The following is a 24,604-nucleotide window of genomic DNA, read 5'->3' as shown; positions in this document are numbered from 1 at the left end:
TAGTCCCAAGCCCTTCCGGGTTAAAATGTCAAGGAAAATCGCCGATCGTCATACCAGTGATTAAATGGAGAAATTCATTATCGACTACCATGAACCAATTTAATCACGAGTTCAAAGTGAATACTGGTTTATGATGATCGATGGCTCGCCAATGCAACACAATACAATCTACGATGAAATGATATATGAAATTGATCATATATGAACTGCGGATGATCAATTTCATATATCATTTCACGGTTGATTCATTCCTCACGGGAACATTAGAACTCACAAATGACCAGCTCCCAATTAGCAACGTCAGTGGCTTCATAGCTCAGTTGGTTAGAGCGTCGCACCGGTAGCGCGAGGTCACGGGTTTAAACCCCTTTGAAGTCCTGAATTTTTCAGGTTTCTATACGCAATTGCAAAAATTGCGTTCATAACTGCGGGGATCTACATTACTACCAGTGAAGACTGGCGCAAAAGCACGCTTAATTAAAACAAATACGCGTTCAAAGATATAGCTTAGTGGCGCCAACTTTCGGCTTAAATTAATGCACAGCATCCCCATACCTTTCTGGCTTTAGATGATCTAACAGAACTCCCGCTTTCGTCAGAAGAAGTCTGCTCCAGTATTAATTTCAAGAAAATTAGCAAAAGCAAGAATTACAAGAATTAAGATAAGAGTTTTAACAGATTAACATTACTTCGTTAACAGGTGCTTTGAAATTAGCAAGATGTAGTTAGAAGAGAGCATTTTTTAAAAGGAAACTAGCACTTCCATAAAAAGTGACTTTCCATAGCAGGAAATGTTTACGGGTAAATTTCTTGCAAAACTTCTCAAAGAAACAGTTTGTACCTAAATATAAAATACAGGAGCAAGTGTCGCGAACGCGACGTTTCTTTATTCACTAACACAACTAACGACTGATTTTACACGGAGGAAAAGATTCTCGGTCCAAGCACATGCTCTGCAGGAGTGGCCGCTGAGCCTACAGTCTCGTGGAGTGGTTGCTAGGCCTTCCGCGACAGCATGTTCAGACCGGTTCAACCGTTCCATTCCGAAATGACTCAAAATTGATGAATTGAATTGCCTTTTAAGGAGTAAACATCTGTAACTACAGTGCGGAAGCCTATTCCCAATGGTCCCCAACAAGGGAGCATATTTCAATCCTTGTAGAAGTGAAAATTGGTCAAGATTTTTGGGGTTTTACCCAGGATTTAAGTGCCGTGGACAAAGTGCAAAGAATAGGCAAATGGGGGAGTGGGATAGTGGGTATAGTAGGAAGTGCAGGGATAGGGTAGGGAAAGAGGAGCACAAATGAGAGTAAGGTGTAGGATAGGGAGAGTAGCAGATAAGGAAGGGAAAGCGGGGTAGGGGGGTAGGGTAGAGACACACGGAATGGGGTAGGGTAAGGAGGGGCGGTTTCGGGTTGGGAGTTGAGGACATTAAATTACGCTTAAGTAAGAGTTTTTGCAATTTTACCTTCGTCTAATACTTCCATGTGCTTACTTTAATAGCGATTTTTCTGTAACAGCGTTCAAAGCTGAGAAGTTAAGCGGTTTAGTTTAAACTAATAACACAAACGTGACAGAACACCAAAATTCCTTCGCTAAAACAAGAACAACATTATTTTGGTAGCGAAATGCTGACATTTACTGAAGCAGCCAAGGCTGATTATTAAAGTGGCTTGCACGGTGTCAAAGCTTGTAGTCCCAAATTAGGCGAAAAGACTTTGAGTCGTCGCAAGTAGGAAGCAAAAACGAAAACAAACTCTTTCACCCTTACCTCTGAAAGATTTACAAAACTGCCGCTTATAGGTTGCTTCACAAAATCCTGCGTGTAGTCGATGTTATGGTCAGGCCAATCGATAAACTTTTCTCGAAAGAGCACTGTTTCCGAGCGGGCCGTCATCCGCCCAAACAGTGCCCAAGATGGCCGCGTAACTTCTTGCGTAGTGGAGTCGTTATCAGATATTGTTGTCGGGTCCAACGGACTGACTCCACTTTGATACTTGAAAGTTCCTTTGAAGAGATCTTGCGAGAGGGACACGCCCTTTGTGCGCGCGAGATTAGAGCAGTTTCTTCCCAGCCATAGGTAAACTTCGGAGCCAAAGTCAAGAACGTAGGCCTTTAGCGAACAAGACAAATAACAAAGAAATTTCTTTGTGGGTGAGTCGTTGCTTGGAAAAAGGCATGGTGTTTATTGACAAATTAACCGTGAAACTTTAAAGAACTTATTCAGCCATAGTTAACAGAGAGGAATGGTTTGGAAGCTCGGAAAACATCAAAGGGTCAAATAAAGATGCCAAGATTTAGTTTGGAAAGTCCACGACCGTGCACAATCTTTTGTTTTGCGCTCATACACTATGCATGAATTACGTAATCAACACGTTTCTATTGGTTAGTTCCTCAGTACGGAGTAAACAACTATTGTGTTTTGTGCACGGTCAAGGCCAAAAAAGAGAACAAAAACTGTGACCTACAACAAAGAAATTTGTCGCATTTCATAACCATCCCCCTCTAATAACTTTGATTCAGCTTAGGCATTAGCCGATTTGAAGCCTTTTGCTTTCGATGATAAGCCAAATATTTTCTACCAAAAGCTTACAAAATATTGGGCTAAGCAAACTGCTAACGATCCAATATACTCTTTCTAAAATTTAAGAGTTTTCAAGCGCTCAGATTTATAGAGACAGGTACTTTCAAATCTTCAGTGGTGGTTTCTTGGCCCAACAAAAGCTGGGAAAACGCTGATGAGCGAAAAACTTCACTAAAACCGCTGGACAGAGATCAAAGCCGCCTTTGTACAGAGATTTAAAGAAAAATACCGAAAAAAAAACCAACAGGAAAGAGTGAAATACTTGAAAGAATAAACAAAAACAAACAAACAAAAACAACGACAGCAACAAGAAAAGTGTGTGCGCGGTCATCTCTGTAAAAATGTGAATTTCCTGTCGGCTTTGTGTGGAGGTTCTAGGGAATTCTAAACTCTTAAGGGAAATTCCACTCCAACTAAACACTATAGAGTGTTTTCACGTGACGCCACGTATGGTCGTCCAGATGTTTCAATATTTGCTAAATTCTATTCGCTGTCGCTAAAACTCATTCGCTGTCGCTAAGACTCATTCGCTGTCGCTAGGACTCATTCGCTATCGCTAAATTTGCATTCGCTATCGCTAAATGTCATTCGCTGTCGCTAAATTTCATTCGCTGTCGCTAAAAATTAACCGCTTCACTGCGTGCAGACAATGACAAAACACGTACGAACAGCCAGAAGGCCTGGAAACGAATTGCGTGAGGGTCGGCCTTGGAGGTTTCTAACAATATTTTGCAACAGCGAAGTTGATGTAGTAATGACGAATACTGTTAAATGTCAGCGAATATTATGTTTTCATTTTAGCAAATGCAAATTAAGTTAATTCAGTACTAGCGAAGGAACATTTGCGACAGCGAATGAGTTTTTGCGACAGCGAATGCGGTTTTTCGACAGCGAATAGAATTTAGCGAATATTGAAACACTTGGACGACCATAGCCACGGTAGCCATGTTGGTGTCCCTAAACAAAGGAACGGTGGTCATGTTGCTGTCCCCAACTAATCCTCCGGGAATTGAGCTCTATTATCATGCAAACGTGTTCTTTTGTTTCGGTGGAAAAACAAGCTTACTGATCACGTGGGTGAAAACACTCTATAATCCGGAGCACGTGAGTATGCGAGGAAAGAACGCATTCCCATGCTCCCTGATGGTATCTTCGCGTCATGCTGTCAAAATTATTTAGGTTTTGTGTTCATGGTCGCGCAGCCAATGGTCAGGCCCTAGTTGTTCACCGCGGACAAATCACTATCCAGAGAATAACCACTGGCAAAACCAACTGAGTTATCCAGTGGATAGTGATTTATCCGGCAGATAGTGCTATCCATCGTTTGAACAACTGGGGCCAGAGGATCAGATCCAATCAGGTGTCTTCCTTAAAACAGCCGCGCATCATGATCACGGGATAAATTTAGATAGTAAAAAATGTTTCATTGTAAAGTTTCATCGTTAGAGGCCTATGTATGGTGGATGTGTTCTCTGCCTTCATCCTCTCTTGTTCGGAGGAAAAAGTGTTTGCCATCAGTTTACTTTCAAATTTAAAAAGTGCTTGGTCTCGTGACAATTTTTCAAGATGGCGCAACAAATTTCATTGTAAACATGGTTACTGTGGTTTACAGTTGTCTTTTTTTTGTTACAGTGGAGATTCCCTTTAGAAGGACGATTTAGAAATTATATGCCGGAAATAATTTTGCACCTCTGTGAAAAAGTACTTCTTGACTGCAGAATTGTAGACTATGAGCAGTCCCGTTTTCGCCGCTTAGTAAGTTGAGCGCGACGAGAAGACAGGCACGAGAAAAAAATGGCTGCGCGTAAATCGGGGTTCGAGGAGGAGAGAGCTCGAATCCAGATTTCGCGCGGCCATTTTCTTTTTGTGCCTGTCTTCTCCTCGATTTCGACTAGTATAATGGCATATTTAACAATTTAAGAGAGCTGCAATGCATAAAACAACAGTGATTGTCTCATAATCTCATTGGCTGACCTGTGAGTTATCCATGAAGTTTTCACTCAGAACACGGCCTGACAAGTCATCTCGTAGCTTAAGACAAGGCGGATCGGAGGTACAATCCACACGGTATATCAAGTTAGTTTTTATGACGCCTTTCTCGTGCTCTTCATCCGACGGAAAATCTTCAACATCTGTAACAAAGTATAGAGCGAGTTTCAATTGAGTGTCGTAAAACCAAAACCAAAGTAATTACTTTGGCCAATCAAAAAGGACGGAGACAATCCGGCAAACCAATCAAAACTCGAAGTAATTACACGTAGCCGACACAAAGCGCGGGAAAATGTGTACGCGTGAGCCACGATTGGTTTAGGTTTCACTTCTGATTGGTTGAAAAAGTGGCGCGAGAACTTTGAACCAATCACTGAGTGAAGTAATCATAAACCAAAGTAATTATCTAATTATTTTCGACACCCAATTGAAAACCGCTCTACATGCACCTATTAAATAAGATTCCAGCGCAATTCTGACATCCAACACAAAGTGTCTCTTTAAGTCTACGCTTTTGCAACATATTTGCAACAATAAGGTATTATAAAGAAATTAGGATAGTACGCGCACTCTCATTGGTCAATAGCTGTGTTTTAGATGGGAGTATGGAAACACGGCTGTGACATCACACGAATTTTGATTGGTTATGTATTGTCAGACGCGCGTTTTGATTGGCTGGTAGGAAATATCAGCGTGTATCAAGAAAATTTGTTTCCATCAAAAAGTTAAAAAACCAGCATAGTTTCCTTCATTTGTCCAAATATCTTTGAGAAATATTTTATAAAAGCAATAGAGGACTTTTTTCCGTGTTTCCATAGCCTCATCTAAACACTCGGTGGAGTTGGGAGAATTCTTGACAGTTATGCAAACCCGAGACGCGGTCGAGGGTTTTCATAACTGTCTTGAATTCTCCAAACTCAGCTCTTTATCCTTACTTGAGGAGCAGTAGTTTGGGAGACACTTTCTGGCGTTAATTCTCTGCATTCCTAGACGCGAGTGAAGTTGGGGAGAAGAAAACGGGGACGCTCATTGAAATACGGGAACCTCATTACATGAAATTTTCGCGACACGTTAATTTCGCGATTTTGCGATGCGCGTATTTCGCGACACTTGTACTATGAATCACTCTAATTTCGCGATCTTTAGTACGTAAGACGCTATTTAAAGGAATTTAACTTATCCTTAAAGCAAATAGAACTTCATTTACAATAACGTCAAAATTTACAACAAGAGATGCAGCGACGGGTCTATATGTTCTAACCATTTCCGGAAGAATTTTACACCTGTTCGTTAATTTTAGTCAATTGACCATGATCTCCAGAGTCGTTTGTGTAAATTTCGGGATGGAAGCGAAATCATGAATCATAGTTTAAAATCTTTTAAGAATCACGAATCTTTGTTTTAAAAACTCGGGAATGATGACTAACAACGACACTGAGCAAAGCTCAACAAAATGTATGCATGAATTAATTACTTCCAATCCAGGGAATGTGCAAAATCGCTTTTAAAAATCATAAATCACTGAAGTAAAAACCAAGAAATGAAGAATACATTAAGACTCGAATAATTTCGCCTCTATCCTCGATTGTAAATGTCTTGGTATGAAGAGCTGCAATTGCCTCAGAATTAATAGATAAAAACGTGATTTTGTCAACTTCATTATTAGCTATTATTGATGTATAGTTATTCACTTAATTATTCACTTAATTTTCGCGTCATGTTATGTTCGCGACACTACTTTAATTTCACGATTCAAAATAAAAACGCGAAATTCGAGAAATTAAAGTGTCGCGAAAATTTCATGTAATAAGGTATATCTCATTAGCGGCATTTCTAGACATATCTGATGTCTAAAGGAAACCACACATCCTCAATACAGCTGCATAATTTGCATACAGGTCAGAGGCCGTGTTTTCACGAACGGTTTTTCAGGACGCTTAGCGAGAGACAACCGAAAATGCCGTGAAAAAAGTTCCAAACTCGCTTAAAGTTGATCGAGTCGGCAAATTTCAATAAAATATGGCTAAAAGCCTACACTAAGTAACGTGAATCCAGTTATCTCGCTGTATTGGACCAACCCTCCTTTGTCTTTGCCCGTCTAGCCTCACACTGGCCTAGGCCGCACTTAGCAACTTAACTAGGTTCAATTTTAAATTACTCGGTTAAAAAATTCCCTAAACTTAACCCGGTTAACGCGTCTTAAACTACCCAGTGAGGCGGTTTAAAAATACCTAACCCGGTTAAGAAAGTGTACTGTTTTTGCGTTAATTTGCATAACCCGGTTAAAAGCTGGTTGACACCGAAGAGACACGGCCGCATTCATAACCGTTTTAAACCGGTTCATTTCAATTAACTGAATGGATATCCCGGTCAAGTACCCTAGTGTGGCCGCAGCCACAGAATGAGAGGTTAGACAGGCAAAATCTTGAGTAATATGGGTTTATTAAGAATATGGAGTACCGAATGATGGATGAGCCTTAAACGAGCCAATAAGCCCAGATTTCCGGTTTAGAAGACCTCGATCTCAGCAGACGCCAACTTGTACGTTTTGTTTTCCATTTCAGACCACGTAATGTTCCCAAGGGAATTTTTCTTTTTTTTTTTTTGCATACGTATGCGTATATCATATATTATATAATAATCCAAGTTATTCACGGATTTTGATTGGTTCTTGCTTATGATCTATTAGAAGACAGACGCACGATTGACGTCACCATCAGCTTTTATGCGAATAAAGTTTAATTCTTTATTGATCTTCTTTATTATATAAAACAAATAGATTCCATGTAGCCGTGGGTCTGTTCAGTAATAGATCACAGAAGACGTCAAAATGTGGTAAGAACATCAGTGACACACTCGTCTATCGCCTCGTGTGCCACTCTTTTGTTCTTACCACATTTTGACGTCATCTGTGATCTATTACTGAACAGACGCACGGCAACATGGAATCTATTTGTTAATAATATATGCAATGTGCATTAGACGACATTTGAAACAAACTGTTCCCTAGAGTAACATCAGGTGGTCTGAACTGGAAAAACAACATGTACGAGCTAAAAAGGTCTATTACGCGCAATTTAGTACGAACAGAGTAGATGTTTGAGTCGAACGTCTCCGGAAGGTTGGTAGTCACTTTCCATGCCGAACAACTACGAAAAATTCCGAAAGGACTTGAATAACGCGAAGTTAAATTTCAGATGGCGTTCTCCAACACTTCGTCGTCCTCCTTGCTTAAGTTCTCAGGTATTATCCGACACCATACATTCTTCGCTACGAAAAAAAAAACCTAACATACCAGCTACGTCAGCTTTGCCTCCTAACGCCTTCCAGAAAAGTTTTGTTTGTGAATCATTGATTTCCTTGGCTTGATCAATGATGTGAACTTTAGAAGCATTGCAACCCAAATCTTTCTGCTTCACAACAAGAGTGGAGACTTCCATTCCCTGTGGAGCAAAACATTGAAAAGCGAGAAAACGTAAGAAAGCTCTTAACATAAGATTTCTAAGACAAGAACCTCTTTCCTAAAAAGACCCACATCTTTGCCGGTCGTATAAAGGGTTTAATATATCTGTCTGTATCCTCAAACGGTGGACGTTCCAACCCGTAAAATTTTACCAACCTCTTGCTAACCGAGCGAGAGGGCCTTACTAAGGAATATTGGCCCGAGGTCGAGGCAGTACGGACCTCGCTGCGCTCAGTCCGTGCAAATACGACGGATCGATAATTTCTCGGCAGAGGGAACAAATACGGAAACGGGCCGTTTCCATGGTAATGATCCGTACTGTAAAATCCCGACCTAAAACCAACCAATCAAAGTGCTCCAATTTGCCTGAGAATTGCTTGCGATATACTGTAATAAAATGATATATTTGTCTTCTTTTTTGAAAATGTCAACCCTTTCTCTACTAAGAGTGATACTTGTAGATTTTTTTGTTCTGGCCAAATTCAGACTATTTTATTCATCAAAGGGGGCCTCTCCACAGGTGAGAGGACGAAAACTCAACTTTGTTTCCTTGCGAACAATTTTTATCCTTTTCGCCACTACATTTCGCTTTCAAGGTGATGCAAAAGCCTAAGGTGCGAAAAAATAGCAGTCATTTGGACCAAACGCCAATCTGTGAATTGGTGTAACCTCCATCAGAAGTCAGAATGCATATGATGGAGACCCATGCATCTCACAAGCTCACTCCTCAGTGAAAAAATGACTAGCATCAATTTCCACTGACTTTCCGTACCTTTTTGCAAAAAAAACGTTTGACAATCGAGCCCGGAGGTGAAGGTGGTTTCGGAGGGTAAATCAACAACTCCAGTACACAGCTCTACGCTACTACACAGAATAAAAATAGCAATGGGTAACCTTAGCTTTCTTCATGATGCTGGCATCTTTCCCATTCCACAAATGAACGTCCTTGGGCGTTACCAAGATAAACACATCCCCAGAATTGAGGGACTTGACCGAAGGTTCCACGAGTCTTGTTTGAATGTGTCTTGATCCTAAAATACAAAAAAAACGCCTTTATACTACCCACAAGTGACTCAAAGTTGGAGGCTCGGTGGTGTAGAGCTTATCACACCCAAATGGCCATTTACGAGTTGCTGTTTGTCTCGGTTTCGAAGTGAGTCTTGGTGCTCAACTATTGTAAGGGAAATGAGTTTGATTTGTATAAGAACACGCAACTCATTTCCATTTGAATGGTTGTGCACCAGGACTCGCTTTGAAACTGAGGCATGCAGCAACTCGGAAATGGGCTATTCTCCGCATTCCAATTCTCTGCAGGTTGAGGTCTTTCTATACCACTGTAATGTCAAACGGTGTCTCATACTCAATCTCAGTTGAAACTCTCGATGACGTTTGATCATCAACGGAACAAAAAATGAATAGAGCTTTTCGCGCGTAATGATTAGTTAAATAGGATGTGATTAGCAAAGTAATATGAAACTTTGAAAACAAAAGCCAAAACGAAACAAAATGGCCTCCCGTGGTTGCAATCGTTTCAGGAAATTACTATGGCCAAGTTTTCATATGTCGTGAAAATCTCAGGCGATGTAGGATTTTTGACGTTTCCAACTTGCCCAAAATTTCCCCGACTACTGAAAACTGAAAATCGCAGATATCTACGATAATTGGCGATTATTAAGAACATTACGGAATAACGTGAATGAACAAACTATTTCCGAATAAAAACCTTTAATTTGGAGCAACATGACAGGGAGAAATCCCCCGAATTCTTTGATTTCCTTGCTCACTCCTGACGAATCCTTTTCCGTCTTTCTCAAGGCTGTGCTTGCTGCAGCCAGGTCCTCTGTACTGGACAGACCGGCGATGGCTTCATCGGTAAAGCCTTTATCTTTTCATGAAAAAGCAACAACAACAACAACAACACTTAATTTAAGGTTATAAAAGGCAATCTTTATCTTCAAATTTTACCTTAGTAGCATTGCTTAATTGAAAATAAAGTTGACATCGCTTTCAATGTTTCGCACAAGGTCAAAACTTATTGATGGATGACTCTTCTACAAAAAGGCCATTTAGAGAAACATTTCTCCTAAATTTCAAGAAATGAGTAAGGTATGAGTAATGGTCATATTTAAGATTTTTGTGCAGTTTTAACCGCCAAACATAAAGAATCCCGTGACAAAGCTCCTTTAAAGAACAAAAGACCCAAAACATGATTGTTTGCTTAAAACTGTTACTGCAATGAAACTATTTCCTGTCTTCTATTGTTGCGGATAGCAAGTTAAAAAAAAGGATTTTGGCTGATGTTTTGGCATTAAACCATCTTTCGTTACTTCCTTTACAACGAGACCACTCCAACTTTAAAGAATGTCGGAGTGTCGTCACGCAACGTGTGACAAAACGATTCAACAATGTGCTGATCCAGTTGCTAGTTCCTGGGATTGTCTAAGAATAACCTATTGACGTCGACCCCAGCTACCCAGCAGAGAAACGAAAGGCAACAAACTGGAGCTTTTCAAGTCGGAAAAAAAGCTAGTCCTACATCTTATTGAATTACTTACTTTTCTTTCCAGCAAGAGAGGGTTTTTTATCACTTTCACGGATCATCAGAATCTAAAAAACATTTTTTTTAAAATTTAAATTCGTTTCACACGAAACAAATAGTCTGGATTCACTACCATACTCAGAAAATGGGAGAAATAGTGGCTCTTCTCTTTATTGCAGGGTTCGAAATTGCGCCTTCCTCGTCGCCAATGCGACTAAAATTGAGTACTGGCGACCAGAATTTCAGAATTGCCCGCGCTACTATTAAGTTCAGAGCCGTTTGCCAACAGGTGTCTTCCTTTTTATCATACCCATGTTTTTGAAATAAAAATGAAAGGAGTTTTCCCGTTGACTACTTCCATAACTTCGCAAGCCGCCACGTTTTTTTTACGGTTTCGCACAAAATACGTATTGTGGGCGAAAAAACAACTACTCAGTAAAGATATTCAAGGGACTGGTGCGAGGAATGTAGCACGGTAACAACATGGCGGCTTGTGGGCGACAGAACGTGACTGGTGTTTCCGTGGCTGCAATTTTCAACAAACTAAAGGGGTAGATGGGTTTCTTTATTATATTCGAGGTCGGATACATTTTCCGAAAGCGAAAAATAATGCGTGACACATAGGCAAGACCGCGCGGTCGTTGCTTTCTAGTATCTATAAAAAAGTTCAAAAACGTGCCTTTTCAGGCGAAAATTTTTAGCGACCACAATTTGCCATCTGGCGACTAAATATTTTTATCTAGTCGCCAGTTGGCGCCCATAAAAAAAAATTAATTTCAGACCCTGTATTAAAGTCAGCGGATCATGTATTTTTTCCCCCCCTCAACTAACCCCTATCCAGTAATTACATATTCCAATTTACTAATGACATTTTAGTTTGGAACGCAGCATTCTTAACATAAACTACGCTGCTCTGATTTTAAAAGCCGACACAAGCCAACAACAACTTCAATGGCGAGTAATAATAATACTAATGATATTGATAAAACTGGGGACCACACACACAGGCATTCGAATCGACCAGGAGGACGGATAACTTTATCCTGTGGATTTCCTTGTACAAAGATTTCAGCATTTGCTCGCGTCACCGTGAATATGCACGATCTAAGCACATTTTAGTAAAGGCACCATCGAAAACATTGGCCAACCTTTAACTTGGAGTTTCCGCTCTGAGTCGTGACTTGTCCACGGGATAAAGTTTCGTAGCCCTCGAACAACTACTGTTAGCAGTTTACCTCGTTTACATTAAAAAGCGACCGGCACTTCAAGCCAATAACAGTTAAGTCATGTAAGCTGACAATAGGTAATTGAACAAGCGAAAAAGCAAAGCAACAAACCGGATTGTATGAACTGCAAAGCAGCTGTTGTTCCAACAAGCGAAACCTTATTTGGTACAATTTCGCCATGGGTTGACAGGAAACAGCACTGCTAATCAAACTTCCACAACGTCCTTGAAGACGTGGAATAATGTACCTCATTCAAATTGAATGAGACATATTCAAATTCAATTGCTTTTAGTAAGAAAGCACAAAACTGACAAAACTAAGGTGGTTATAGGTTTTTTAAACCATTTTACCAAAGATCCCGGAAATGTCGATTGCAAAGCAAATGGCACAAACGTATAGCACAAAAATGTCCTTACTGAGTTTTCGAAATTCCGCTATCCCCCATAAGTTGTTAACGTTAAAAGAAATCTTTGTTAATGTGAGCGGATATATGATTGTGCAAACGGAACAAACTTACTTTAACACTCGTGAGTCGTTTCTTACCTTTTGAACAACCAGTTTTCGCTTGTAAGTGGTCCAAAAATACAAGGTAGTTATGCTCTTAGCCAATGAATTGACGTGAAAATGATCAGGGCTCAAAAGCGTTTAATTAAAGAAACTTCTCTCGCTTCTAACAAGATCATGATTTCATTTCTTCTTATATTAAAAACAGTTTCGTGTACCGTTAAATCAACACAGCGAACAAGGAAGTTATGCAAAAAATTAAAAGAAAAGAAATTTTGTTTACAGACGGTGGTATTGACAGCTACCTGCATGTGGGGCAGCAGTCAGCGCCCTAGCTTCTCGCGTCGCCCACATTTTGGCCCTGGTGGGAATGATGATTTTATGATTGAGTGACAACAACATTCGGGGCCTAGAAAGTCCGAGTGATCCTAGCAGGTGCAAGTCCAATGACCTTCCAGTTCCTAGTTCGTAAGTTGTTTAACTATAATAGCCGACCAATGCCGGCAAATAACATTATGTAACTCACATCAGTTTCTGTTCTCAAATCCTCTCTTTCCTGCCTTTGACGAACAGGATTGCTGCTTGCTGCGTGACGTCGAGTTGGTTTAATTTTTCTTCTCTGGTCTGAAAAGGCCTTTAAGCTAAAAAAAAAAAACACGAAAGAATCAATATTTCAGATGATCTTTTTAAGGATGCTAGTTTAGACCTGCTCTTTAAAGATGACAATACACAAAATTGGAATATTTAGTGAACAAGATCGGGATATCATCACGGTAAGGCACTAAATTTTTGCGGTTCCTTCCACGAAATAAAACCAAAGGAAATAGTGTTTACAATGAAAGTTTTTTATTAATTTATCAAAAAACACCTTTGTATCAGAAACAAATGAATTTCAGAATCGCTTCTTTTCCCTGGCGCCGCCATCTTGAATAATCGTGAGGTGATACGGTTGCGACAATGATAAAAAGAAAAATGGTGGGAAAATGATAATTAGTTAAAGATGATGATACTGATGATGATGAAAGGACGGTAATTGATTCAATACCACTAGACAAGTAGTCTACTTACTTGGATGTGATGCAAGGATCATTTCCAGGGTCCCCTTCACCAAACGCAAACGACCTGGGTCTGTCGTCGTCAAGGATGAGCTTCTTCTTCTTGGGGTCCTCCACTACGACTGATTTAGGTCTTTCGACTGCGGAAACAGAGATTACATTGCCATCTGTTTCTTCTTCCTTCTTTCCCTCACGGTCTCCATCGTCTTCACTCCCTGAGCTCAAGAAATCATCGTCATGGTCACTTTCATTAGCGACGCCATCTTTCATTTGCATCTTCTCCGTGCTCTCCACCTCACTTTCCGTGTCGGTCTCCTTGGCTGAAGTTTCCACCGTGTCAATAGATTCTTGCTTCGTCAGGGCTCGCCTTTCTTCGTCCTCTGGGTCTTCGTCAGTGACGGATTCGTGTTGGACATCACTCTCAACAAACTCCAATGGTTTAGTAGAAACAAACGACATTGGCTCTTCATTTAAATCATCTCCCAACGTGGGCAAAATGTCAAACTCCTTACTCATACGTTTGTCAAGTTCATCGTCGGTTCCACACCCTTCGGGTTTTCCACAAGGACCCACTTGTAGGGGCTCATTTTCTATGGCTACCGAACCATTCTCGGTTGGTTGACGATCTTCTTCATCTTTCTTCTTCTTCTTCTTCTTGCTTTTCTTGCTTTCTGTTTGAGATACATCTTCCCCAGATCCGAATGTCTTGGCAATGTCGGACGCTAAGCTTTTAATTTCTTGAGCAGTGCTCGGGTCTGCGGAGCTCGCGCTAGGACTCTCACTAACGTATTCATCGGACATTAGTCGGCGGCTTGCCATAAGTGCTTTCACATCGTCACTCGTGCTAAGCTTTTTCTTTAGCTTCGGTTTGGTCAGAACTTTCTCATCGGCCTCTTTAGCTTGGTTGAGGAATCTACTCCTGATGCTGTCAAGTCTTTCAAACTGTTCATCATCTTCGAATTCCACACGTTTCGAGGCTTGGGCTTGCTTGGGCGTCAGGAACTTACTCTTGATGTCTTTCATTTTAGGAATCACTTCAATTTCTTCACCCACTGGAGTCGACTTTGGAACTGGCTCCCCATCTTTCTCTTCTATCTTCTTCTTGATGTCGGACAGTTTCGGTATGTATTCCAAGTTATCCTCAGCTATGGCGGGTTTAACTGGTGTCTCCTGAGTTGCACTAATCAAGTTCTTCTTGATGTCGGACACACCTTGACTGAAGTGAAAGTCATCATTATAATTGGTGCTTCCAGAATCAACTGTCACGTTCTCGTCTTGTGGGCTTGGATGTGACTCGTCGGAACCAGTGGACGCTTTATGCTCTCCCTGAGGTCCTCCAGTGCTTGATACGGGAGACTTGGATTGCTCAGCATCACTCAAGGAAGATGACGATGAACGTATGGATGGACTTCCCATTCCCTCAATTGACTCACTACTCATGAATCGACGACGAGATTGCATGTACTTCCACTCTTGTTCTTTCTCGTAATCCTCCTGGGTTGTCAAATCAATTGGCTTCGGAAGATCAAACCGCAATGGATCATCCATCATGTCAGTAGAGAATGTCCACTTCAACATAGTTGACCGCGCCCTTTCCAACTCGAGATTTTTCTTATACTCTTTCAAAGGTCCCTGAATGGGAACTTTGCCCAATACAGCCACTGACGACTGCTCAGAGTCAGTCATTGAGGTCCACGAACGCTTGCTGGGATCAGACGAGTCTCCCTCATCTGTCCTCCGTCGCCTTCGTCTCAAGGCTATCTCGAATTCGTCATCAAGGTCCGATTTGGAGCGCATGAGACTGTAGGGATTGGGCTTCTTGAATTTACGTGGAGTAGTGGAACGATTTTCGAAGACTTCTTTCTCTTGATTATCCTGGGGAAAGCGTGCTGCAACAGTTGATTTCCACCTTCGCTGACGCACCATTTGTAACCACTGAGGCTCTTTTGGCGTTTCACCTTCATCAATCACGGGCCGAAAATGTGTTATCCACTCACCATCCTTCTTCATGGGCATGATGGGTTTGTTCACACCCAATTGTTTTGGTTGTTCCTTTCGCTGCCACTGTTCCTTCAGTGACTTAACTGAATCAACGTGAGCAGCATCAACTCCTTCCCCTGAAGAATCACCTTCCTCGAACATCTTCACCACGCCCTTTCGTGGTCCTGCATTCTCGGAGGATGATGGGGGTGGCCACTGTGCCTCGAGGTGATGAGGGGTTGGTTGTTCCTCGGAGGGCTGCTCCCCTCTTCCCTCCCCAGAGGCCGAAGACAAGTAATTTTGCTTGATCCTCCGAACAGGTGAAGTGGACATGACCTCTGGCTGCTGAGCTGTAGGATCATCCGAGGCTTGCACATCAGTATCATCGCTATCCTCCTCAAAGTGATATCCCTCGACGGCTGCTGCATACCGCTCCTTCCTCTTGTCAACATCACCACCATGTGAATCTCTGCGCAGGGCTGAGGCATATGCCCCATAGCCCAGTTTCTTCTTTCCTGGAGAAGCATATACCTGGTCATTTTCCTTATCTGCATCATTGACACTCTCACTGTCTCCAGACACAACTTCTGAGTCACTTGGTCGACGTTCGCGAATTTCTCTTTTACTAAAGTCCGTTACCACTGCCGCTGACGATCCACCAGTTTCTTTTGCCTTCTCTCCCATTTCTCGTTGCCTCTTCTTCTCCCTTCTTTCCTGGCGTTTCTCTTCACGAGTCAAAGCCCTTGTAGCCTCAATCTCACTGTCAGTGGTTGAAGAACGTGAACGCGTTCCATCGGCCACATCGTCCACTCCATTGACGGATTTTGTTTCCTCTTCTGTATCAAAGCTAAGCTGTCTTTGTTCTCTCCTTTTCTTTCTTGCTTCAATCCTAGCAGCTCTGTCATCTGATACTGCAGACATGATTGCACCGTTAAGCTGAATTTCCGAAAACAGTTATCCAGAATCACCAGTAAACGCCGAAAAATTATGCACAGGGAACTTCAGTCATTCATGCATGCAAGAGTTATTGTGTGACAATTCCTCTCGTCTTCCTCTGGTCCTTGTAGAGAGTTTATATTCAGAACTTTAAAGAATTTTCCAACAGTGATGAAAATGCCATGATATGAACACCTATCCTTGATTTACTTGGGCTTCCTACAAAACGAAGGAGAGCAGATACAGTGAACAGAAGAAGGACTGGATTCATTTCCAACTTTTGTTACATCAAACTAACAATCAAGAAAAATGTAGAAAAAAATTCCAAGAGCTGTTAACAAATTTCATTGGCAATAATGACTGTGAGTGCAAAAAATGTTCAAAGTTACTTCTTGACGTTACTTCAAACACAAGCTTCACTTCATCACAGGCATGTTTGCTCTGCAAAATGTAAACCTCTAAACATAACTCCAGACTTGAGGCTCACCTTAAAAGTTCCCATGACCTTTGCCAAAACAAATGAGTATGTGTTCAAAATAACGTTAATAATTTGCTCCACAGACACACAGTTTCTAGCCTGAATCACTTATTACCTTATGAGAAGTCTGCTAAAGCTCTTGTATTAGATGATTATTACATTAACATAATCTTCTGACAAGTCACTCCTTTGGTTCTTAAGCCACTGTTCACTTTATCCCACAAGCTGACAAATCTAGATCAATGTTGATGGGTAATTTAATCACTTCAATCTTCAAAAGGGCAAAAAAGGATTGCATGACTTCACAATGTTTTGTCTGATCAAAGATAACTCACAGTGTTTATAATCAAAGCAACAAAGGGATCCTGCTTTACAACACAGCTGGATAATTTAAGACAACTAGTTAATTAGCCTTCCCACCTCCTCTTCCAAAAACAATCTGACCCATTACATTTCATGAAGCCATTTTCTTTTATTCACACTTGAAAAATATTCTTTGATCTTCTGGATATCAAAAGCACCTTAATAAATTGTATTTGGAGCTGCATTCAAAATTACTTTCAAAGTGTATTCTACCCTTCTAACAACACTATGTTTGTCACAGCAAGGGAAGCATTAGATATTACCGGTACTTTAAATTTTCTTCAAAATCAACCAAGTAAAATGAAAACTGCATGCTGGACACATAAAGCACAGTCACTGTGATGTTTCACAAAATATGTCAAAATATTATTTTTGAAAATACTACTTCGCAAGTGAGACCTTGGAGCTATAAAAAAAATGTTTGATTAATTTTCCAGTCATGCATAAACACTATTAAGCTGAAAATAAAGTACTGAATTTATAGCTCACTGACGAATTAATGCTAAGGAGGTGAAGGAAACCAGTTATTTAACCCAACACAATACAATTTGCACACTGTAGCAATCTAAAATATTTCCTTGATTTGAAATAAAATACGTAACAAATTAGTTTTAAAGGCTAGGAGTCCAAATTGAAAAAAAAAAACACCACCTTATAACCGTAAAACTATGCCAACTTCAAACCAGATTTTTTTCCAATCTATGATAGGATATCAAAGTGTTGAAAAACACCGCAGAGCACAGCATTTAGACTGGTATATATTTTATTTGTCATAATTAGGAAAATTTTCTTCAAATAAGAAAACAGTTTTGAAGTTGCAAACAAAACAGATAGGAATAGCAGAATAATGTCTTCACCTTAAAAAATGCTAACCCTTAATTATAGCTGGTTAAAAGAATAAAAGCGAAAGGTTTTAAGATTTTTCCCACTCAAATAATTAAAAAAATGCAATCTTTCACTTTGAAAAACCTAACATTCCAAACTTTTATAAAGAAAATCAGTTGCAATGGATCAAAATTGTAATTAATTAATTAATTCTAAGAAAAATAGAAAAATACTAGTATTAATTACATCTCTCCTTCAAGAAGAAATTATAATTATTATTATTATTATTATTATTATTATCATGATAATAATAATAATAATAATAATACCAAGTATTGAAACATGAAATTGCAAAAGTCTGGTACAAGCGAAAAGTCATTGTAGTGCCTGTTGTCATTGGGGCCCTTGGAGCTGTGTTAGTCAACTTTAAGGAGTACATGAAGCAAAGCATGAACGTGAGGTTGGAAGTGATCCTGAAAACAGCATTGCTGGCGACAGCAAAGATACTAAGGAAAGTATCGTCCTTGTAAGAAGAAAGAAAAGAGAGACCTGGGAACCGTGGCGACTTGTTGTCACCCGCTCCCAAGGACTATGAACCAGGCCCAGCCCGAATATCCTGCCTGAGTCTATAAAGAATGGAAATAATAAATTATAATTAACAACTATTCACCAAAGTGGAGGTGGCTAGCAGTGGTAGCCGCGAAGCGGCGAGGTAAATATCCAACGCTAGCCACCAACACTGAGGTGAATAGTTGTTTTAGTACATACTAAAACAGTGAGATAATATACAGCACAAAAAATTAATTTGGATGTTTTCTTCACTTGTGACAGATGCAAATCGGGACGCCATTTTTTCCCGAGTTGCTCGGAGGTAAATAGCACAGGATATTCGAAGTTTGATGAGCCAATTAGCGGCCACGTTCAACGTTATCCACTGTTTTAGTATATACTACTACTACTACTACTAATAATAATAATAATAATAATAATAATTATTATTATTATTATTATTATTATTATTATAACAATAACAATAATAATAATAAAACAAAATAAAATTACAACTTCTACAAGTGAAATGAACTTCATTCTCAAGATTGATCTAAATTAACATTTAACCTCTTGAGGCTTTGAGCACTTTGGAAATCAAGGTGCTTGAATCATGCTTCAAGTAAGAGACAAAATTACTTATTATATACCTAGCTGGGTAACTTGGATTGCAAGATCATAAAAGTCCTTTTGTCTGAAAGAAAATACACATTTTTCAACAACAGTCATATGAATTCAATGAACTTTTAATCGCCAAAAAAGAGGAAGTAAAAATCAGTGGGTGAAATGCAACACGTCTCCTTATATGAGTACACGTTTTACAGGACGAAAGCAAAAAAAAGACAGTAGTTTAAATTGCAACTTAGGAATGTTTAAATGTCATTTTGCATAAAACATGTCCAAAAGTTTTAACAGATCCAAATTTACCGAAACTGCAAAACATTTTGAGGAAAATAACCTTTCCAAAACCCAAAAAAGGAAAACTATTAAAGCCCAGCTCAAAGACCGCAATAAACAGAAAAGAAAATCGGCTTTTCTATAATCTCTGTTTGTTAACGCACGGATGCAATATGAGCAGTCTCGCTTTATTGGAGTCACCTCTTTGTTCAAACTGTACAATCAAAAATAAACAACTCATTTTAAATCACACGGAGATATGATTTGCATAACAAGACAAAATTCATACTTGTAAACAGTCGATAGCAGCACTTAAAAAAAATATAAAATAAAATATCAATCAGTAAATCGAAGTCGATTGAATGAATATGTTTCAGCAGATTCTTCTCAGACAACAAGGGTGAACGTTTGCCATCGAAAGAACAAAGCGTGCTAGAACAAATTTATGTGATTAGATACAACAAAAAATACGAGAGTGATTCCGACCCACCGAAATTTATTACGCGCAATTAGTTGGCTTCCGGACCAGTGAAGCAAATCGCTGCACGAATAATCTCGAACAAAAAATTCATAAAAACTTTTAAAAATGTGTCCGAGTATCAACATTTATTGCCAATTAAACAACAGAATTTCATTCAAGCCCACAGAATTCTTAAATGAAGACATGCAAAAATTAACCAACAATTTCGTAAAACAGGAAACTCACCAATTTACGAAATTCAATAAGTTGATTTCTGGCATAGCGGGCCTCTTTGGTGATTAAAACTGTCCAACGTACATTCTTTAGAGTATAAAAATGAAGTTTGCGAAATGTTGGAATGTTACAATTTGTCGACGCAAAAGAAAAACTTCAAGGGTTGCCCTTTCCCCGTATCTGGCAGTGATACAACGTTAGTCAATCTAAGAATTTTGGGTCGAAGAAACTCTTGGCCGCACCTTTAATAATCTTCCTAAACAATCGTTATCGAGTGATATGTCCCATTCAATCAACAAATCTTTTTGTAACGTGACAGATGGATTGTTTGTACAAACAACAAAATTTTTTGACCTCTGTATTAGAAACAAGCTACGTCGTAATCTGGCACTTGATTAAAAATGCGACAATTCTAAATATAAAAAACGAGCACGAAAAGGGAAGGAAACGAAGTAATTTCCATTCACAACAAAAGAATTAAATGTATTTGAGCATGAAAAGTGAAACAATATTTAAGAGACGGTTAAAAATTAATGTGATTTAAGCTCAAATGTCATAAAACAATACTCTGTTGAGAACAAGACTTAATATATGCAAAAATTATTTCATCAAATCTGAGTAACATACATTGCTTCGTTAAAAGCCTAACCTCCTAAGATCGTTATATAAATCCCAAGAAATCGGAAATTTTTAAGCGGGGTGTCGAGCTAAGTTGGAAAATTAAACCACACACGTGACAGGTTTTATGCAGTCGTATATTTTAACGTTTATATTCGCGCTTAATATGGTGGTAAAAACACAAATTCACATAGCCATGCAACTTTTAAACCGTGGTTTTTAAGGAAAATATTGGTGTTGCAAGCAAACTAACATCCGAAAGGTTTCCGAAACCACACGGTCACGAAAACCCACATTTTCCATCACCAAACGTAACATATATAATAAGCTTACCTGCGTTGAAATAGACTTGTTTTCAGACGTGCAGGTGGTGATTAAATGGTTTCTCACTCTGATCATTAACTTGGCACGCTTCTTGGGATCGTCCTTGAGTTTTTTACACGAAATTCCGAGGAGAATGAGAGAGCAGATGACAAACGATGTAAGCAGCTTCCACTGAGTTTAAAGTCAATTAAACAGATAATTAAAAACTAGAAGTCTGTCGACGAGTTATTCCCTTATCTTCGTCAAAGAGAACATGAAAGCATTCAGGTCAAATTCTAGCAAGAGTCCAAGTATCAATGAGCTGGAAATTATCAAATCTGAGATAAATCGGTGATATTTCGAATGGTAAAGACGGAGAGCTTCAATCTCCCGCGAGTGTTTACAAGAATGGCCAGTCTATTCCCATACGGCTAACCGCTGACAAGTGTTTGTGGTCTCATCAGTGGGCGGAATTTTTAAAAATCCCGCGGACATGATGACAAAGTTGGTTTCTGGTGGTTTTATGACTATTTTATATTACCCTCTTTAAATGAAGACATTCCTTAACACTACAGGCTAAAAGGCTGGTACTCGCATGAAATTCGAAAGTGGACTAGCCTGCGAACACAGACGTATTTCCGGTTGTCTCGTCCGCCAAAAGAGAGAAAGCGGCAAACGGAAATACGTGAGGTCAAGATGTGTGGATATTGGCCAAGTTCTTTTTTTGCGTGTTTATTTCGTCTCGGTCCATAACACGCAAAAAAAAAAGAACGAGGCCAATATCCAGCCACCTTAACTGAACAAGTTTGGTCAAAAAAGGATAACTCCATCTTGCCCGATCGAGTAGCCAATCACAGAGTGGGATTCGGTTCACTCATCTTGCCCGCTCACGGAGCTACAATCTTGGACATTTCAACTGGAAAATGAAGACCACCCCTCCCCCAAATTTCAATGATGAAAAAATGGCGGCCTTCAACTTGCGCCCGGATTCATCATTGATATTGGGGGGAGGGGGGCACTAATTTTTCATTTTATTTTGTCCAAGATTGTAGTCATATAATAAATAGAGTTATTCCGTTTCCAGGTCATAAGTATCTATTCTCGGTTTTCACACGACGTCAAGGCGGCCATGTTGGAGCCCCTAAACAAAGAAATGGCGGCCATGTTGGAGCCCCAACCAAATCCTCCGGAAATTTAACTCTATTATTATGCAAACGTTTTCTTTTGTTTTCATTGAAAAACATGGCTGTTGGATCACGTGAGTGAAAACCAACAATTGCAGTTAGAAACAAGGAAATCATGTTTGCGCAATACTTTTCGGAATTTCTTCCAGGATAATTTCCAAGTATGTATTATGAGAACGGAGTACCCTGAGAAAATCCTCCATATAGGAGCAGAGTGGATAACTAAACGTGCTTTCCTGTTGTTTGGCTAAGTTGGTTAAAGATGGGTGGCGGATACGGAAGCGGGTGGAACCAACAGTCGCAGTACAAGGAAGGGTTAAGTTTTTGCAAACGCTGGCCGTGTAGCACTTATATTTCAACAAGCGACATTACATGGATAGAAAATAGCACTTCATGGCCAACACAGGAGGAAGGGTTACGCTTTTACAAACTTTGGCCGTGTAACACTAATATTTCAAAATAATTAACTATTAGAGGTTAATGTGAAGTACTATTTCTACCCGTGTAAACCACGTGAGCCCCACTAATGGAATTGGGCCCACACAAGAACAGAGAAAAACTCTGACCAGTGATACACGTTTTTAACAACGTAACCCTTCCTTGTACTTGGACATATTCATTGCCATGAAATTGACATCTTAAGTACCCAACGAACTGCTCCCGTTTGACCTAGTAACTCAGTCGTAAGAGCGGCGGAGATCTAACCCCAAGGTCGTGGGTTCAATTCCCACCCTGGTCAGAGTTTTTCTCTGTCCTTGTGTGGGCCTATTTCCACCAGTAGGGCTAACGCTCACATGGTTCATATGGGATATATAGAAATCTAGCACTTCACATTACACTCTATTCAGTTAACTCTGTTTATAAACATTGAGAATTTATTTTAAAGCCTGTCCATTTAGTGTATGTGGTGACAAGGGCTAAGGATTGCTTTTTGGCTTATCATCAAGTTACCATGAGTGTACCAGTCCTGCTGTTGGTTTACGTGGGTAGAAAATAGCACTTCACATTACCCTCCAATAGTCACTAGTGCCAAACCGTATGTTGGATATGCCGCGCTGATGGGGCCTACACAACGCCGAAACAGCTGTCCCGATGATGGTTGTGCGCATGCTTGATGTGTTGGCCACAACGGGTTGGTGTTATGGTGTGTCACCTAATTAACCTTTTTTTGTATATTTATTTTTTTTATTTATGACACCCCCTATGCATGCGACAGTCATTTATCTGACTAAACTTAATAGGGGACTTTCTCGAATGCTTGAACGTGTGGGACGTAGATGCAGATGCATCTCGAAAACAAAAAAGGGAAAAGTGAAAGTTAGAAAGAACATTGTCGTTAAATAAGTAACTTAAAGGGGCTGTGTTACAGAGGTGCAGTTCATATTATGTAGTATTAACAATTATCCACCCCTTCTTTTAGGGGTGCAGGGATGGCACAGTGGTGGCACAGTGGTGGCGCAGTGTTGGCGCAGTGTTGGCGCAGTGATGGCGCAGTGATGGCGCAGTGGTGAGAGCACTTGCCCACCACCTATGTGGTCCGGGTTCGATTCCCAGACTCGGCGTCATAAGTTGAGTTTGTTGGTTCTCTACTCTGTACCGAGAGGTTTTCTCCGGGTACTCCAGTTTCCCCTCTCTTCAAAAACCAACATTTGACTTGATTTGTGTTTATTGTTAATTCCAGTTTACAGGCCCAATTACTAGACACATATAAAGTTCCTTTCTTTTTCTCGATATACAACCTAACGTTAACTCAGAAATTACTTCTAAACAGCACGAACCAAAGCTTCTTGACGATAAATTGTCTGTCGATCATATGTACCGGTAATTCGTATAGGTAATCACATGAGGCCGAGTACTATTAAGGATTAATTGCACGAGTGTTTTGGAAATTTTCCAAAATTGCCCGAATCGCGAAGCTTGTTTATCAATGAAGAGCAAAATTACTCTTGATTACCAAAAATGCCCTCTGTCTCAGCCAATCAGCGCTCAGTAATTTTGCCCTTTATTGATAAAAGTTTCAAACAACAGAGATCAACTTTGAGAAACTGTTAGGCTAAACAGTTTTCAAAAACCAAATCACAATCCATTTGAATATTTTTCAATTTTGCCCATCCCTTCCTCTTTTTGTATTTGCTGTTTTATTCAAACCTTCTTTCAAAGTTTTAAGTCTTCTAGTGGTTGCCCAATGATGAATGAATGAATGAATAATTAATCAATTCAAACCTTCCTTCCATTTTCTAAGTGGTTATTTTTATGTTTCATTTGATTTGGTTGCCAGTTTCCAGTCACCGAATTTGGCAAAAATTTCTGACACAGCCTCTTTAAGCAGTACAAGCAAGCCGGAAAAATCCCCTCTTAACTAATTCAACGGCCCTCGAACCCATGACGGTGTGACTACACAGCACTTCTATACCCAT

At 39.9% G+C, this 24,604-nt stretch overlaps 1 protein-coding gene across 3 annotated transcripts in view; it reads right to left on the bottom strand.

Moving 5' to 3' along the window:
* LOC138056370 (uncharacterized) overlaps nucleotides 1-21,429 on the bottom strand; it is a 41,345-nt gene extending 19,916 nt beyond the window's left edge. Inside the window, exons 1-10 of one of the 3 annotated variants that reach the window (XM_068902152.1) lie at nucleotides 21,034-21,429; nucleotides 19,142-19,185; nucleotides 13,374-16,495; nucleotides 12,832-12,946; nucleotides 10,592-10,643; nucleotides 9,760-9,921; nucleotides 8,931-9,067; nucleotides 7,869-8,016; nucleotides 4,559-4,716; nucleotides 1,772-2,113 (exon numbers count right to left, since the gene is read on the bottom strand). In XM_068902152.1, the coding sequence (XP_068758253.1) occupies nucleotides 1,772-2,113; nucleotides 4,559-4,716; nucleotides 7,869-8,016; nucleotides 8,931-9,067; nucleotides 9,760-9,921; nucleotides 10,592-10,643; nucleotides 12,832-12,946; nucleotides 13,374-16,261 (4,002 nt within the window). In that variant the 5' untranslated portion in view covers nucleotides 16,262-16,495; nucleotides 19,142-19,185; nucleotides 21,034-21,429. Of the gene's footprint in view, nucleotides 1-1,771; nucleotides 2,114-4,558; nucleotides 4,717-7,868; nucleotides 8,017-8,930; nucleotides 9,068-9,759; nucleotides 9,922-10,591; nucleotides 10,644-12,831; nucleotides 12,947-13,373; nucleotides 16,496-16,869; nucleotides 16,991-19,141; nucleotides 19,186-21,033 lie in introns of those variants that run through there. The other 2 variants (XM_068902153.1, XM_068902154.1) reach the window with 2 other exon arrangements.
* Between the last annotated feature and the right edge of the window lie 3,175 nt (nucleotides 21,430-24,604).

Source organism: Montipora capricornis, chromosome 7 (assembly GCF_036669925.1).
Source record: "Montipora capricornis isolate CH-2021 chromosome 7, ASM3666992v2, whole genome shotgun sequence".
In the NCBI taxonomy this organism is placed as follows: domain Eukaryota; kingdom Metazoa; phylum Cnidaria; class Anthozoa; order Scleractinia; family Acroporidae; genus Montipora; species Montipora capricornis.
The sequence above is the reverse complement of the archived record's forward strand: the minus strand, read 5'-3'. Positions and strand labels throughout refer to the sequence as shown.